The sequence below is a fragment of the Kogia breviceps genome, chromosome 6 (assembly GCF_026419965.1).
Source record: "Kogia breviceps isolate mKogBre1 chromosome 6, mKogBre1 haplotype 1, whole genome shotgun sequence".
In the NCBI taxonomy this organism is placed as follows: Eukaryota; Metazoa; Chordata; class Mammalia; order Artiodactyla; family Physeteridae; genus Kogia; species Kogia breviceps.
In genome coordinates this window covers 17,700,523-17,718,131 of record NC_081315.1, presented here as the reverse complement: position 1 = coordinate 17,718,131, position 17,609 = coordinate 17,700,523, and the positions used below count along the sequence as shown (strand labels likewise).

At 38.6% G+C, this 17,609-nt stretch overlaps 1 protein-coding gene across 1 annotated transcript in view; it reads left to right on the top strand.

Annotated features, from left to right (window-relative positions):
• The window catches only part of LOC131758821 (all-trans-retinol dehydrogenase [NAD(+)] ADH4-like), a 28,959-nt gene that overhangs the window by 10,309 nt on the left and 1,041 nt on the right, over positions 1 to 17,609 (top strand). Inside the window, 5 exon segments of the mRNA XM_059067332.2 lie at positions 2,058 to 2,313; positions 5,780 to 5,816; positions 5,819 to 5,914; positions 6,402 to 6,540; positions 14,232 to 14,235. Coding sequence (XP_058923315.2) covers positions 2,058 to 2,313; positions 5,780 to 5,816; positions 5,819 to 5,914; positions 6,402 to 6,540; positions 14,232 to 14,235 — 532 coding nt within the window.

Genomic DNA, 17,609 nt, shown 5'->3' with positions numbered 1-17,609 from the left:
ACAGCTGCTCCGCGGCATGTGGGATCTTCCCGGACCGGGGCACGAACCCGTGTCCCCTGCATCGGCAGGCAGACTCTGAACCACTGCACCACCAGGGAAGCCCTATGTTTCTTTTTAATTCAATGTAACAAACATTTATCAAAGACAAAACATAAGAAGACTCCTTGATAGCAATGTGAAAGATTATATGCCTTCAAAGATTTTGCAGTCTTTTAAAGAAACACATGTATGCAAACAAAATCAATCAAGAATAATTATAAATTATATGATATAAAAAAAGCAAAAAAGTGGGCACTAATTTCTAACTGAAGAATCAAGAAACATTTCATGGGGAGAGTGTGATTTAACCTGGGCCTAGAGGTATTGGTTATATTTTAATTGAAGGAAATAAGGTGTTAAGTACATCAGGCTGAGAGAACAGTATGAACTAAGGCATGAGGAAAGGAAACTGCAAGTTTGTTGTGGCTGTAGTACTGGGATTATCATGGAGATGAAGTTGGAAGGTAATGGAACGGTATAGTAAAAATCCTTCAATGCCATGCAAAGAAATATAGACTTCATTCCATTTGAATGAAGTGATGATTTGGGATGACTGAGTTAATTCACATTTAGAGAGATATTTGTGGTCATTCAAAACCAACTACAACATTAATACAACCAAATAAGGCCTATTAGAAATAGAGATGTCAAATTACTTGTGATCTATTTTTTATCTGTATCTTTTTTAAATTTGATTTTTTATTTTATATCTGAGTATAGCTGATTTACAATGTTATGTTAGTTTCAGGTGTATGGCAAAATGATTCAGTTATACATACACATATATCTATCCTTTTTCAGATTCTTTCCCCATATAGGTTCTTAAAGAATACTGAGTAGAATTTCCTGTGCTATACTGTAGGTCCTTGTTGATTATTTATTTTATATCTAGTAGTATATGTACGTTAATCCCAAACTCCTAATTTATCCCCCCCCTTTGGTAACCATAAGTTTGTTTTTGAAGTCTGTGAGTCTATTTCTATTTTGTAAATAAGTTCATTTTTATCATTTTTTTTTAGATTCCACATATAAGTGATATCATATGATATTTGTCTTTCTCAATCTGACTTACTTCACTTAGTATGATCATCTCTAGGTCTCTATCCATGTTGCTGCAAATGGCATTATTTCATTCTTTTTTAATGCTGAATAATTATTCCATTGTATATATGTACCACATCTTCTTTATCCATTCATGTCAATGGACATTTAGGTTGCTTCCATGTCTTGGGTATCGTAAATAGTGCTGCAATTAACACTGGGGCTTGTGACCTATTTTTTTTTTTTAACATCTTTATTGGAGTATAATTGCTTTACAATGGTGTGTTAGTTTCTGCTGTATAACAAAGTGAATCAGCTATACATATACATATATCCCCATATCCCCTCCCTCTTGCATCTCCCTCCCTCCCATCCTCCCTATCCCACCCCTCTAGGTGGTCACAAAGCACAGAGCTGATCTCCCTGTGCTATGCAGCTGCTTCCCACTAGCTATCTATTTTACATTCGGTAGTGTATATATGTCAGTGCTACTCTCTCACTTTGACGTATTTTAAAATGAAACCAATAAACCCATTAAATGTGTGGGCTTCAGTTTTTGTTCTCATAACACCAAAGGGAAAAGAAAGACAAGAGAATGATTTTCACTTGGGTTTGTTCGTTATGAGCTGAATATTTAATGGCCTTCAAGTGTTTCTCAAGATTTAGCCAGTGATTCATCCATTTTCATGTTGGCAAATTGCCCCCATTTAGCTATATCATTTAGTTTTATGACAGGCAGTCTTTATTTATATGGTCCTGCTCCCACCTCACTCTGTCCCTTTTTTACAAAGTAGGACCAGGGACTTCTGGTGGTCCAGTGGTTAAGACTCTGTGCTCCGCATGCAGGGGGCTCGCGTTCTATCCCTGATCAGGGAACTAAGATCCCACCATGCAGCACGGCATGGTCAAGAAAAAAAAAAAAAAGTGGGACCAGCTGCTTGAGAAGTTAATTTATAATTTTCTTTCCTGCAGGTCACACCTGGTTCTACATGTGCCATCTTTGGCCTAGGAGGTGTCAGTCTTTCAGCTGTAAACGGTTATAAAGCAGCAGGAGCTTCCAGAATCATAGTTATTGACATCAAAATTGAGAAGTTTACAAAGGCCAGAGCCCTTGGAGCCACCGACTGCCTCAATCCTAGAGACCTAGATAAACCCATTCAGGAGGTCATCATTGAAATGACCAATGGAGGTGTGGATTTTGCCTTTGAGTGTGTAGGTGGAGCTAAAATCATGGTATGTATATTTTTTATAATAGGATATAACAAATATTGCTTATTAACATTAACCTTTATAATATGTGCATATTAATATATTTATTAAGTTTTAATATTTATATACATGTATAAATTATGTTTAAGAATAGTTATTAATACTGTATTAGATATCATTATATGTTACATACATATAATTAATTTTTAATTAATAAATATTAATAATTACTATTTAATATTAATGTCTATTAATATTTATTTATTCTTTCACATGAAAGTCAGCAAAAAATTAAGAGAAAACTTAGAAATAAAAACTTTCAAAGAATTGTGCCTATGAGAAGTGAGAAAAAAATAGAAGAGGCAGATTTAGAGGAGGGAATAGACAGGGTGAATGGAGTCACCCCTAACAGCCAGAGGTATCCACTCTCATCTTAAAGTAGAGCAAGGAGAGGTTAGCAACCTACAAACAAGCCAGTTCTGTCCATCAGATCTCAATAATCGGGCTGCAGAATTAGGTGCAAATTATATATGTGAAATTTTCAATTAAAAAAATCAACAAGCTGCAAAATTAAAAACTCAATCTTTTTTTCCCAAACACTACAATTTTGTATCACTCAGATTTCTTCTCCTCTCAGGACAGGAAAGGAGGGCCCTTCTGAGTGCAGGGCCCTGGGCAACGGCACTGGTTGCAGGCCCACATAGCCAGTCCTGCCTGTTCTGCTCCAGAAAATGGGGTAAAGAGCCAACTGCACAGGCAACATAGGGAGACGTTAGCCTCCAGAGCAAGCAGCCTTAGTCTCCAGCAAATATTCACCTAATGCATCTTTGCTCAAAGCCACTAAGTAGAGTTTTGTTTTGTTTTTTTAACAAGATGATCAAAGAATTCATCAACTAACTTTTCTGCCTATGGAGGCTTCTTATTTCATTAGTGAGAGCTGTGAAGTAGCTATGACACTATTCCCTTTTATTTACCCCTTCACTCAGCCTGTCTCCTAAAACTCTCCTCTAGAGAGGGTACAAAGAATCAAATTCTGTACTTCAACCTCCCAGGAGCAGGCTTTGGCAATTTTCCCCTCGGTTCTTTCCTGACACAACATGATATGACAAAAGAGAATGGAGACCGGGAAGGCTGCCCTTCCTGGGTCTTTCCTCTTAGAATGGTTTCATTATAATAGTGCAACTGCTTAAAAGGGATCTGGCAGGTAATAAGCACTCGATAGATGTTAGCTATTAATGACATTCGTGCAGTGAGGACCCCTTGTGCTGCACCGCTCCCCTGCATCCAAAGCTTCAGGTCTTGCTTTTTCAATTGTCCTTGGCACCTGCGGCCTGCAATGTGCCACACCCCTTCCTCCACTGCCCTCAGCTCATATGTTTCACAAACATTGAAATTCGGCCCACTTATTTTTCTAGTATAGAGATTCTCAAAACTGGCTACACTTCAGAAGTACCTGGGGAGTTGTTGTTTTCCACTATCAGTGAATCGACCCATATCCAGGATATTCTCATGCATTGGTTCTCAAGCTGAGAACCACTGATCCAAAACTTGGCAGGTTCTATTATTATTAACTTATTTATTACACCAAGAAACATTTTAAATTATGGAATAGAATTACACTAGAGAACCCAAATAAAAAGAGATGGGTTTATTTAATCATAAAAAGATGGGCTAACTACCCTTCCACCAAAAGCTTCCATAACTAGGGAAAGCTTAATTTCTACGTTGTGGAGGAGATTCCAGTAATGGGAATGAACTTAATTTAAATGACCGCTAATGCTCTGAAGTAGTCTAAAGAACCCAACAGAACAATTAGAAATTTACAGTAATGGACAATTTTATAAGATTTTGAGAATTTAAAATAATTCTCATCAAAAGTTATCAGAGGCTACTAAATAAAACCCTGTATTTGCATATAATACCCATTTAACTAAGTTATAATTATGGAGGTTAATTCCCTGCTTGGAGCAAGGCTCAGAAATGTAGAGAAGAGCAATAGGAAAAACATTAAATTAAAAAAAAAAAAAAAAAAAAAAACCCAGGAGTAATGTAGGCAGCTACCTTAAGGTCACAAGCAGTACCTGTGCTCTTTACCTCTCTCTATGAATCTCTCTGTACAATATACATTCAACAAAAATATTTCTGCCATATAAGTAGTATAGAAACTAGAAGAGTTGCTATTTAGAAATGTTAGAAATTCTCAAAACCATAAATAAACACATATTCAAATAAAGATTTCAAAACACACTCTGAAAGTTCTAGGTCATTGCATCGTCCATCCCTAGTAAGACAGACAGAGAGAAGAGGGAAAGAATTTACTGTACTTCAGATTGCTTCTTTCATATAATGATCAGTGATGAACAGGAATGGTATTCCTATTGGGACTTCTGTAGAAGTAAAAGTTGCCTCAACAGGTGAGAACCAAGTTGTGTGGCAAATGATATGGGATACGTTTATATTTTTATTGTATAATATTAGTCTCAAAAGATTTTAAATGTTCAACTATAACAGGGCTTCTATGTGGAATGGCCATCCACAAGTTTGTATCTTTCTTAAACTTATTTACATTTTCAATCTTGGCATTTTTATATTAACTCCAAACTTGCAGTAGGTTAAGATAATATTTTCTCTTTCTCTCATGCAAAGATCAATGCAATCCCCTGGGCCCCTGTCTTCCATGTGGTGACTCAGCAATCAAGGAAGTTCAAATTTGTGGCTTTACAATCTCAACATGAGGTCCCCTTTTGGCTGTTAGAGCAGAAGGGACAGCTGGCGGGTTGTACACTGCCTTTTCTATTTTGGCTAGGAAATGGCACATGTCACTCCTGCCCATAGCCCAGAACTAGTCACATGACTCTACTTAACTGCAAGAGAGCTAAAAAATATAGGGAAGCAGATGAAATGTTTGATGAGCAGCAGCCACTGTTCTTTTCTGTTTAGCCGTTTTGCCTTATGTTTTAAATAGCATTTCTTTTAAGTTATCCTACATTGAGATCTACTAAGTTTACAGTATATGCCTCATTTTTAGACTCTAGTGAATTCACCCTCTGTTTGTGACTTAATTTTGATCCTATGTCCTTGGAATTGCAAATATCTTCATTTATACCATTGTACCTGGTCAAAAACTTGTTGACTAGAGTTTATAATATCTTCTATAGATCTTTACCTTCACGTATGTATATTTTTCTTGATATACAATGAGATACAGTCTAGGTTCGGCATAAGTGTGGTATTAAACAGAGTAAAACATGTTTTGTTTCTTTTCAATATCTTTTTTGATGACATTCAAAATTTTATTGGCTGTTCTATCTGAAACAGAACACTGGTGCCTCAAGTCTCAATCTACAATATTACAACCTCATTAGCTGGAATCCCATTATCTTGTATGCAGAGATGTGTAAATTTTCCCTAAAGTATTGTACAAACCCACACTGGAGTTCATGTTCTACTTTTCTACTTACTCAGCTAATCTTTTTGTTTGACCTTCCAGAGAGCAGCCCTTGACAGCATAACAGTAGGTTGGGGAGTATGTACATCATTGGAGTAAACGTTGGTGACAGCGGACTGAGTGTTTCGGCAGTGGAGCTAATAATGGGCCGTACTCCAAATGGAACAAGCTTTGGTGGTCAGTTTTTTTTTTTCTTTTAATTTTCTTCATAGTAGTACTCAAATTATCATAATTAGGATTATTGAAAGGAAATGAAAATTATTTATTTTTTAAATATTGAGTGCCTAGAACATACCTGAAGACTACATGAAAGCTGTTTATTCTATTAGTTACTTGAAAGTAAAGTTTCTTTATAGAAGGATAACTATAATTTGCAAATTGAAATTCAATTTGCATTAAAACGGACCAACATAGGGGAACAAAAGGTAGACAGTGATCAAATTGAGATACTTCCTTATCTAGAAATAGAAAATGATCTTGAATTTTTCTTTTGAAGAAAAAAAATTTAATAGATAAAAGTACAAAAAATTAAAGATGGCAGGGGGATAACCTATTTGAAGCAACCCAAATCTGACTAATAATTTCATTCATTCGACAAACACTGGTTAAACTACCTTTTCATGTCAAGCACCATGTCTTTATTTGGCATTTTGGCCAATTACAGGTTGGAAAGGTATCGATTCTGTCCCAAAGCCGGCTGCTGACTACAAGAATAAGAAATTCGATCTGGATGCATTGGTGTCCCATACCCTTGCTTTTGACAAAGTTAATGAGGCATTTGACCTAATGTACCAAGAAAAAAGGTAAATTACCAAAGAGATGAGTGAGCAGTTTGAAAAACCTTTATGATGATTCTATTTTCATTTGATGTTGAAAACTAACCAGTGTGTCTTTTCTGATACTTTCCACATCATCAGAAGTACTCAATGTCCTTAAAAGATTAAATAGTGGTCATTTGCAAAAAAGAAAACTTCCTATTCTATTTCCATAATGTACATGTACATACACTGTTCCAACATACAGTGGTGATATAAACTGACACATATTTTCCCCTTCACAAACAATTGTTCACTCAGTTGGGAATGCTCCATAGAAAGAGAGGTTTCTTGAGTACAATGTCAGGTTCAATATAGTACAATATGGCCCTGAGTCTGGAATCACTGTGGTCTGCAACTGACACAGAATACCCACTCCAGGCCCTTCATTATCAGACTCAGGTGAAAACCATGAAATGTGAGCAGTGAGTGGCAGGTTAACAGATACTTAAAGGGTGCCCCAACTGTCTCATTCTCTTGCTTTGTCATGGTTGTCTTATAAGTGATTCAAGTCTACAGTTTTAGCTACACTGTGCTCTCTTGGCATAGACCCTGAGAACTGATTTATAAAAATGTCCCAATCAGGGGATCCCTGGTAATTGGGGAGTGGGTAAGACTAGGATCAATGATTTTGGTTAAAATAATCAACCACACTGTTGGTCAATAGAAGCAAAGGACAAAATACCAGGAACAGTGTTACACAGAGGAGATGCAAAAAGGCAACAAAAAGAAGTGAGAGGGGGAAAGTATATAGTTAAATGACAGGAGTTTGAAGCAGAGAATAAATGTTGCAAAAGAAGAAAATAGGTCCATGGTGTGAGGACCTAGGATACTTCCTGGGAAAAAAATCTGAGAAAACATCTCTATTGATATGAACTCCCTAATTTGCAAAAGTGTAAAATGCAATGTATAAAAAAGAGGTTCAATAAAAAGAAAAGAACAATTAAGAAAATGATAATAAGAACATACATATTGATAATTACCTTAAATGGAAATGGATTAAATGATCCCACCAAAAGACACAGACTGGCTGAATAGATACATAAACAAGACCTGTAAATATGATACCTACAAGAGACCCACATCAGACCTAGGGACACATACAGACTGAAAGTGAGGAGATGGAAAAAGATATTCCATGCAAACGGGAATCAAAACAAAGCTGGAGTAGCAATTCTCATATCAGACAAAATAGAAATAAAGACTTTTAAAAGAGACAAAGAAGGACACTACATAATGATCAAGGGAATCAATCCAAGAAGAAGATATAACAATTCTAAATATTTATGTACCCAACATAGGAGCACCTCAATACACAAGGCAAATTCTAAAAGCCACAAGAGGGGAAATTGACAGTAACACAATCATAGTAGGGGACTTTAACACCCCACTTCCAGCAATGGACAGATCATCCAAAATGAAAATAAATAAGGAAACACAAGCTTTAAATGATACATTAAACAAGATGGACTTAATTGATACTTATAGGACATTCCATCCAAAAAAAAAAAGAATACACTTTATCCTCAAGTGCTCAGGGGACAGTCTCCAGGATAGATCATATCTTGGATGACAAATCAACCCTAGGTAAATTTAAGAAAACTGAAATTGTATCAAGTATCTTTTCCGACCACAACGCTATGAGACTAGATATCAATTACAGAAAAAAGTCTGTAAAAAATACAAACACAGGGAGGCTAAACAATACACTACTTAATAACGAAGTGATCACTGAAGAAATCAAAGAGGAAATCAAAAAATACTTAGAAACAAATGATAATGGAGACACGACGACCCAAAACCTATGGGATGCAGCAAAAGCAGTTCTAAGAGGGAAGTTTATAGCAATACAATCCTACCTTAAGAAACAGGAAACATCTTGAATAAACAACCTAATTTTGCACCTAAAGCAATTAGAGAAAGAACAAAAAAACCCCAGATTTGGCAGAAGGAAAGAAATCATAAAGATCAGATCAGAAATAAATGAAAAAGAAATGAAGGAAATGATAGCAAAGATCAATAAAACTAAAAGCTGGTTCTTTGAGAAGATAAACAAAATTGATAAACCATTAGCCTGACTCATCAAGAAAAAAAAGGGAGAAGACTCAAATCAATAGAATTAGAAATGAAAAAGGAAACGTAACAACGGACACTGCAGAAATGCAAAAGATTATTAGAGATTACTACAAGCAACTGTAAGCCAATAAAATGGACAACCTGAAAGAAAAGGACAAATTCTTAGAAATGCACAACCTGCTGAGACTGAACCAGGAAGAAATAGAAAATATGAACAGACCAATCACAAGCACTGAAATTGAAACTGTGATTAAAAATCTTCCAACAAACAAAAGCTCAGGACCAGATGGCTTCACAGGTGAATTCTATCAAACATTTAGAGAAGAGCTAACACCTATCCTTCTCAAACTCTTCCAAAAGATAGCAGAGGGAGGAACACTCCCAAACACATTCTATGAGGCCACCATAACCCTGATATCAAAACCAGACAAAGATGTCACAAAGAAAGAAAACTACAGGCCAATATCACTGATGAACATAGATGCAAAAATCCTCAATAAAATACTAGCAAACAGAATCCAACAGCACATTAAAAGGATCATAAACCATGATCAAGTGGGGTTTACTCCAGGAAAGCAAGGATTCTTCAATATTTGCAAATCAATCAACGTGATACACCATATCAACAAACTAAAGGAAAAAAACCATATGATCATCTCAATAGATGCAGAGAAAGCTTCTGACAAAATTCAACACCCATTTATGATAAAAACCCTGCAGAAAGTAGGCATACAGGGAACTTTCCTCAACATAATAAAGGCCAGATATGACAAACCCACAGCCAGCATCGTTCTCAATGGTGAAAAACTGAAACCATTTCCACCAAGATCAGGAACAAGACAAGGCTGCCCGCTCTCACCACTATTATTCAACATAGTTTTGGAAGTTCTAGCCACAGCAATCAGAGAAAAAAAAGAAATAAAAGGAATCCAAATCAGAAGAGAAGAAGTAAAGCTGTCACTGTTTGCAGATGACATGATACTATACATAGAGAATCCTAAGGATGCTACCAGAAAACTACTAGAGCTAATCAATGCATTCGGTAAAGTAGCATGATACAAAATTAATGCACAGAAATCTCTAGCATTCTTATACACTAATGATGAAAAATCTGAGAGTGAAATTAAGAAAACACTCCCATTTACCACTGCAACAAAAAGAATAAAATATCAAGGAATAAACCTACCTAAGGAGAAAAAAGATCTGTATGCAGAAAATTGTAAGACACTGATGAAAGAAATTAAAGATGATACAAATAGATGGAGAGATATACCATGTTCTTGGATCGGAAGAATCAACATTGTGAAAATGACTATACTACCCAAAAAAATCTACAGATTCAATGTAATCCCTATCAAACTACCACTGGTATTTTTTACAGAACTAGAACAAAAAATTTCACAATTTGTATGGAAACAAAAAGACCCCGAATAGCCAAAGCAATCTTGAGAACGAAAATTGGAGCTGGAGGAATCAGGCTCCCCGACTTCATACTATACTACAAAGCTACAGTAATCAAGACAGTATGGTACTGGCACAAAAACAGAAATATAGATCAATGGAACAGGATAGAAAGCCCAGAGATAAACCCACACACATATGGTCACCTTATCTTTGACGAAGGAGGCAAGAATATACAGTGGAGAAAAGACAGCCTCTTCAATAAGTGGTGCTGGAAAAACTTGACAGGTACATGTAAAAGTATGAAATTAGAAAACTCCCTAACACCATACACAAAAATAAACTCAAAATGGGTTAAAGACCTACATGTAAGGCCAGACACTATCAAACTCTTAGAGGAAAACATAGGCAGAACACTCTATGACATAAATCACAGCAAGATCCTTTTTGACCCACCTCCTAAAGAAATGGAAATAAAGCCAAAAACAAATGGGATGTAATGAAACTTAAAAGCTTTTGCACAGCAAAGGATACCATAAACAAGACCAACAGACAACACTCAGAATGGGAGAAAATAGTTGCAAATGAAGCAGCTGACAAAGGATTAATCTCCAAAATTTATAAGCAACTCATGCAGCTCAATAACAAAAAAACAAACAACCCAATCCAAAAATGGGCAGAAGACCTAAATAGACATTTCTCCAAAGAAGATATACACATTGCCAACAAACACATGAAAGAATGCTCAACATCATAAATCATTAGAGAAATGCAAATCAAAACTACAATGAGATATCATCTCACACCGGTCAGAATGGCCATCAGCAAAAAAATCTAGAAATAATCAATGCTGGAGAGGGTATGGAAAAAAGGGAACACTCTTGCACTGCTGGTGGGAATGTAAATTGATACAGCCACTATGGAGAACAGTATGGAGGTTCCTTAAAAAACTACAAATAGAACTACCATACGACCCAGCAATCCCACTACTGGGCATATACCCTGAGAAAACCATAATTCAAAAAGTCATGTACCAAAATGTTCATTGCAGCTCTATTTACAATAGCCAGGACATGGAAGCAACCTAAGTGTCCCTCAACAGATGAATGGATAAAGAAGAAGTGGCGGGCTTCCCTGGTGGCGCAGTGGTTGAGAATCCGCCTGCCGATGCAGGAGACACGGGTTCGTGCCCTGGTCCGGGAAGATCCCACATGCCGCGGAGCAACTAAGCCCGTGAGCCATGGCCGCTAGGCCTGCGCGTCCGGAGCCTGTGCTCCGCAATGGGAGAGGCCACAGCAGTGAGAGGCCCGCATACCGCAAAAAAAAAAAAAAAAAAAAAAAAAAAAAAAGAAGAAGTGGCACATATATACAATGGAATATTACTCAGCCATAAAAAGAAATGAAACTGAGTTATTTGTACTGAGGTCGATAGACCTGAAGTCTCTCATACAGAGTGAAGTAAGTCAAAAGGAGAAAAACAAATACTGTATGCCAACACATATATATGGAATCTAAGAAAAAAAGAAATGTCATGAAGAGACTAGGGGTAGGACGGGAATAAAACACAGACATACTAGAGCATGGACTTGAGGATATGGGGAGGGGGAAGGGTAAGCTGTGACGCAGTGAGAGAGTGGCATGGACATATATACACCACCGAACATAAAATAGATAGCTAGTGGGAAGCAGCCGCATGGCACAGGGAGATCAGCTCAGTGCTTTGTGACCACCTAGAGGGGTGGGATAGGGAGGGTGGGAGGGAGGAAGATGGAAGAGGGAAGAGATATGGGATCATATGTATATGTATAACTGATTCACTTTTTGTAAAGCAGAAACTAACACACCATTGTAAAGCAATTATACTCCAATAAAGATGTTAAAAAAAAAAAGGAAAATGTAGTCTGCTGTTGTTGAATGAAATAGTTCATTGATGTCAATTATATACAGGTGATTGACTGTGCTATTGAGTTCAACCATGTCCTTACTAATTTTCTGCCAGCTGGGTCTATCCATTTCTGATAGAAGGGTGTTGAAGTCTCCAACTGTTATAGTGGATTTACCTATTTCTCCTAAATAGATAGCGTCTCCATGTATTGTGACACTGTTGTTAGACACATACACGGTAAGGATTGTTATGTCTCCTTAGATAACTGACCCCTTTATCATTATGCAACACCTCTCTTTATACCTCATATTTCTTGCTTTGAATCTGCTGTCTGAAATTAATATAGCTACTCTAGCTTTCTGTGGAGTAGTGTTAGCATGTTATATCTTTCTCCATCCTTTTACTTTTAACCTGTATGTGTCTTTATATTTAAAGTTGGTTTTTTTGTATATAACATATATTTGGGACTTGTTTTTCTATTCATACTGACAAGTCTCTATCTTTTAATTGGTGCATTTAGACTACTGACATTTAAAGTGATTACCGATATAGGTGGATTACTATCATATTTGTTACTGTTTCCTATTCGTTGTCCTTCTTTGTTACTGTTTTTGTCTTCTCCTTTTCTACCTACCCTGGTGTTAATGCAGTATATTACATGATTCCATGTTTCCTTCTTTCACAGAATATCAGCTATACTTCTTTAAAAAAATTTAGTGGTTGCCCTAGAGTTTGCAATATATATTTACAGCTAATCCAAGTTCACTTTCAAATAGCACTATATGGCTTCATTGGTAGTACTAATACTTTACAATAATAATATAACCCTAATTGCACCCTCTAATCCCTTGTATCATTGCTGTCATCCACTTCAATTATACATAACTATAATCATCAAATGTTTTTGCTGTTATTATTTTTTTAATGAGAAGATGGAATTTGAGCTAGGTTATTTTCTACATTATTTTTAACTATTTATTTATTTATTCAGCTGCATAAGGTCTTAGTTGCAGCATGCGGGATCTTTTGTTGCGGCATATGGGATCTTTCATTGTGGCATGTGGGCTCTTCATTGCGGTGCACAGGCTTCTTTCTAGTTGTGGCGCACGGGCTCCAGAGTGTGTGGGCTCAGTAGTTGTAGTACACAGGCTCTCCAGTTGTGGCATGCAGGCTCCAGAGCATGCGGGCTCAGTAGTCGAGGCGCACAGGCTCTCTAATTGTGGCACACGGGCTTAGCTGCCCCATGGCATGTGGGATCTTAGTTCCCTGTCCAGGGATCGAACCCGTGTCCCCTGAATTGGAAGACAGATTCTTAACCACTGGACCACCAGGGAAGTCCCACTATTATTATTTTGAACAAACTGTTATTTGTTAAATAATAAAGAAAAATAAAAGTTTTTATTCTACCTTCACTTATTCATTCCCTATTGCCCTTCCTTTCTCTATTTGGATCTGAGTTTCTGACCTGACTGACTTCCCTTCTCCCTGAAGAACTTCTTTTAACACTTCTTATAAGACAGGTCTTCTGGCAACTAATTTCCTCAATGTTTCTCTAAGAAAGTCTTTATCTCTCCCTCACTTTTAAAGGATGAAGTCACAAGACACAGAATTCTAGATTGGAAGGTTTTTTCCCTCAACACATATACTTCACTTCACTATGTTTTTGCATAGGTGACTTCTGAGGAGAAATTGGTTGTAATTCTTACCTTTGCTCCTCTTTTGGTAAGGTGTTTGTTCCCTCTGGCTTTTTTCACGATTTTTTCATCTCCGATTTTCTGTCATTTGAATGTGTTATGCCTAGGTGTAGTTTTTTGTTTGTTTGTTTGTTTTGTGGTACGTGGGCCTCTCACTGCTGTGGCCTCTCCCGTTGCAGAGCACAGGCTCCGGACACGCAGGCTCAGCGGCCACGGCTCACGGGCCCAGCCTCTCCGTGGCATGTGGGATCCTCCCGGACCAGGACACGAACCCATCCATGTCCCCTGCATGGGCAGGCGGACTCTCAACCACTGCACCACCAGGGAAGCCCTTTTTTATTTTTCCCCTAGGTGTAGTTTTTTTTGTTTGTTTATTTTTGTTTTGTTTTTTGGCATTAGCCTCCTTGGTGTTCTCTGAGCTTCTTCGATCTGTGGTTCAGTGTTTGACATTAACTTGAGGAAATTCTCAATCATTATTGTTCTAAATATTGCTTCTGTTTCTTTCTCTTCCTTCTTCTGGCATTCTCATTATGTATATGTTATGCCTTTTGTAGTTAACCCATAGCTCCTAGATATTCTTTTCCATTTATTTCAGTTTATTTTTTGTTCTGTTTGCTTTTCAGTTTAGTAAGTTTTTACTGACATATCTTCAACCTCATAGATCTTTTCCTCAGCTATGTACAATCTACAAATAAACCCACTGGCACTTCCCTGATGGCTCAGTGGTTAAGAATCCACCTGCCAATGTAGGGGACACAGGTTCAATCCCTGGTCTGGGAAGATCCCACATGCCGTGGAGCAACTAAGCCCTTGCACCGCAACTACTGAGCCTGCACTCTAGAGCCCACAAGCCACAACTACTGAGCCCGTGTGCCACAACTGGTGAAGCCTGTGCGCCTAGAGCCTGTGCTCCACAAGAGAAGCCACCGCAATGAGAAGCCAGTGCACTGGAACGAAGAGTAGCCCCCGCTCACTGCAACTAGGGAAAAGCCCGTGTGCAGCAACGAAGACCCAATGCAGCCAAAATAAATAAATAAATAAATAATTTTTTAAAAAACAAAGCCCACCAAAGGCATTCTTCATTTCCATTTCAGTGATTTTAATTTCTAGCATTTCTTTTTGTTTCTTTCTTAGAATTTCCATCTTCCTGCTTACATTAATCCATCTGTTCTTGCATATTGTCTGTTTTTTTCCATTAGCGCCCTTAGCAATTAATCATAGTTGTTTTTTTTTTTTTTTTTTTTTAAATTAATTTATTTATTTTATATTTATTTTTGGCTGTGTTGGGTCTTCCTTTCTGTGAGAGGGCTTTCTCCAGTTGGGGCCAGTGGGGGCCACTCTTCATCGCGGTGCGCGGGCCTCTCACTGTTGCGGCCTCTCCCGTTGCGGAGCACAGGCTCCAGACGTGCAGGCTCAGTAGTTGTGGCTCGCGGGCCTCTCACTGTCGCGGCCTCTCCCATTGCGGAGCACAGGCTCCAGACACACAGGCTCAGCAGTTGTGGCACACGGGCTTAGTTGCTCCGCGGCATGTGGGATCTTCCCAGACCGGGACACGAACCCTTGTCCCCTGAGTTGGCAGGCAGATTCTTAACCACTGCGCCACAAGGGAAGCCCCATAGTTGTTTTAAATTCCTGATAATGTCAACATCACTGCAATATCAAAGTCTGGTTCTAATGCTTGCTCTATCTCTTCAAACTGTTTTTTGCCTTTTAGTACACCTTGTTATTTTTTGTTGAAAGGCAGATATGATGTACTTATTGGGTAAAGAGGTGGTAAACGGGCCTTTAGTAATGTAATGGTAAGGTGTAGGAGAAGGAGAAGGTATCTATAGTCTTATGATTAGATCTCAGTCTTTTAGTGATCCTGCACCCCTGGACTGTGAACTTCACAAATTCTTCTCAATTTTTTTTCACCCCCTTAGGTAGTACAGGATGTCTAAAGGGGGCTGCACTTAGGTATTTCCCTTCCCCAACATCAGTTAAACTCTAATAATCCCTCAGTAGGTCAGGCTCTGGTAGAACAATCTCTTTTGAGGGCAGGCCTTGTTAAGAAAAACAGAATGTTCTGGCATATTTCAAAATGCTTCCCCTTCCCCTTCCCCTGCGAGAAGCATGAGGGGATTCTTCTCTGATCCTGGTAAAGCACCTACAGATAAAAGTCACAAAAGTGTGAGGGCCCACTATGACTGGATTCCTCTGGAGTTTTTAACTCTCAGACTTATCCACACTAAGCCTCCAGCAATTCACCAATTATGCTTCACATTTTCCAACCCCAAAACTGCTTCCCACAGAGATGGGTTTCTGCTCTGGTAACTTGTGATGCTCTGTATCTGTCTCTCCAATTCTGGGACCAGCAGTTCTCCCTGTAATCTCACTTCTCTGATAGATCTGAGAAGAGTCTTGATTTTTCAGCCTGGTGAGCTTTTACTTGTTAGGATGGAGTTATGTATGACTTCTAATCGCCTTAGAAGCCAGACTGGAAACTAGAAGTCCTGTCTATTATTTTTAAGCAAAGTGCCATAAAAATGCAAACGTTTCTTCCCAGAAGATAGACAATATATCTGTAATAGGGGAAAGAAAATTAACTCTCTGCTAAAAACTCTTTTTTCACTAGAAAAAGGCTTGCTGCATTCCAAGCAGAAGTTCTATCATATACAAAGTCCTGGAATCAAGAAAGAGAACAGGGCTTCCCTGGTGGCGCAGTGGTTGAGAATCCGCCTGCCGATGCAGGGGACACGGGTTCGTGCCCCGGTCTGGGAAGATCCCACATGCTGCAGAGCAGCTGGGCCCATGAGCCATGGCCGCTGAGCCTGCGCGTCCAGAGCCTGTGCTCCACAACAGTGAGAGGCCCGTGTAACGCAAAAAAAAAGAAAGAGAACAGCGCTTTTAAGGAACTGCAAATATTCCCCAAGATTGAAGCAAAACTTGTATGGTGGAATAGCAGAAAACAAGGATGGAGAGATAAGTGGGAACCAGGTTAAACAAAGCCTGGCTGGCCCAGCTACAGAGTTTGGATTTTAGCCCTCTCTCAGCCCTTGAAGATTTTTAAAAAGAAAAATGACACTTATTTCCTTATAAACCATATCATTCAAAAATTATTAAAGGTGAAAAGAAATGTCACAGATTGATGTTTGTTTTGGAAATATCACTAAGGGGGCATTAGTTTAGAAGTGCATCAGATTCAGGGACCTGGCAACAAAGAAATCAGATGGGATGCTTTTTCAGAAACCCTGTAAGAAATAATGAGAGCCTGAACTAAGGCCGCAGCAGTGGGGACAGAGGGGAGGTACAAGATGTAAGAGGTACTTAGGGTTTGGTGATAGAATGAATGAAGAGGCTGGAGGAGAGGGAGAAGTTGTGATTCCCATTCCCAGGTTTCTGGCTGGGCAAATAGGTAGATGGTGATACCACACAAAGACAGAAAAAAGAGTACCTTTAAGGACAAAGGACGACAGGATGAGTTTGGGACAAGTTGAGTCTGAGATAATTGTGAGATATCCTAATGGAGGCGGAGGTCTAGAAGGCAGTTGTGTGCCCAAGTCTGGAGTTTACTGGGAGCCACCCTGATTCATAATCTAGAAGTGGTCCTTATATAAATAGAAGTTAAAAGCCGTGGTGTAGATGAGTGGGTGGAGTGAAAGGAAAGACTTCGGACAAACTTTTTTGGGAGCACTAACCCTTAAGGTATATACTGAGGGAAAGGAGCCATTAAAAAGCCATTAACAAGGGGCTTCCCTTGTGGCGCAGTGGTTGAGAATCCGCCTGCCTATGCAGGGGACACGGGTTCGTGCCCCGGTCCGGGAAGATCCCACGTGCCGCGAAGCGCCTGGGTCCGTAAGCCATTAACAAGACTGATCAGCAAGGAAGAAAAGTGGTCTGTTCAGTAGAGCCATTTTAATAAAATTCAGCATCCATAACACAGTTTAAGAGTAAACTGACAAATACTTCATCCTCCCTCTCTCTACACTCTGGTCCACTCTTAAAACACATCAAATGCATCC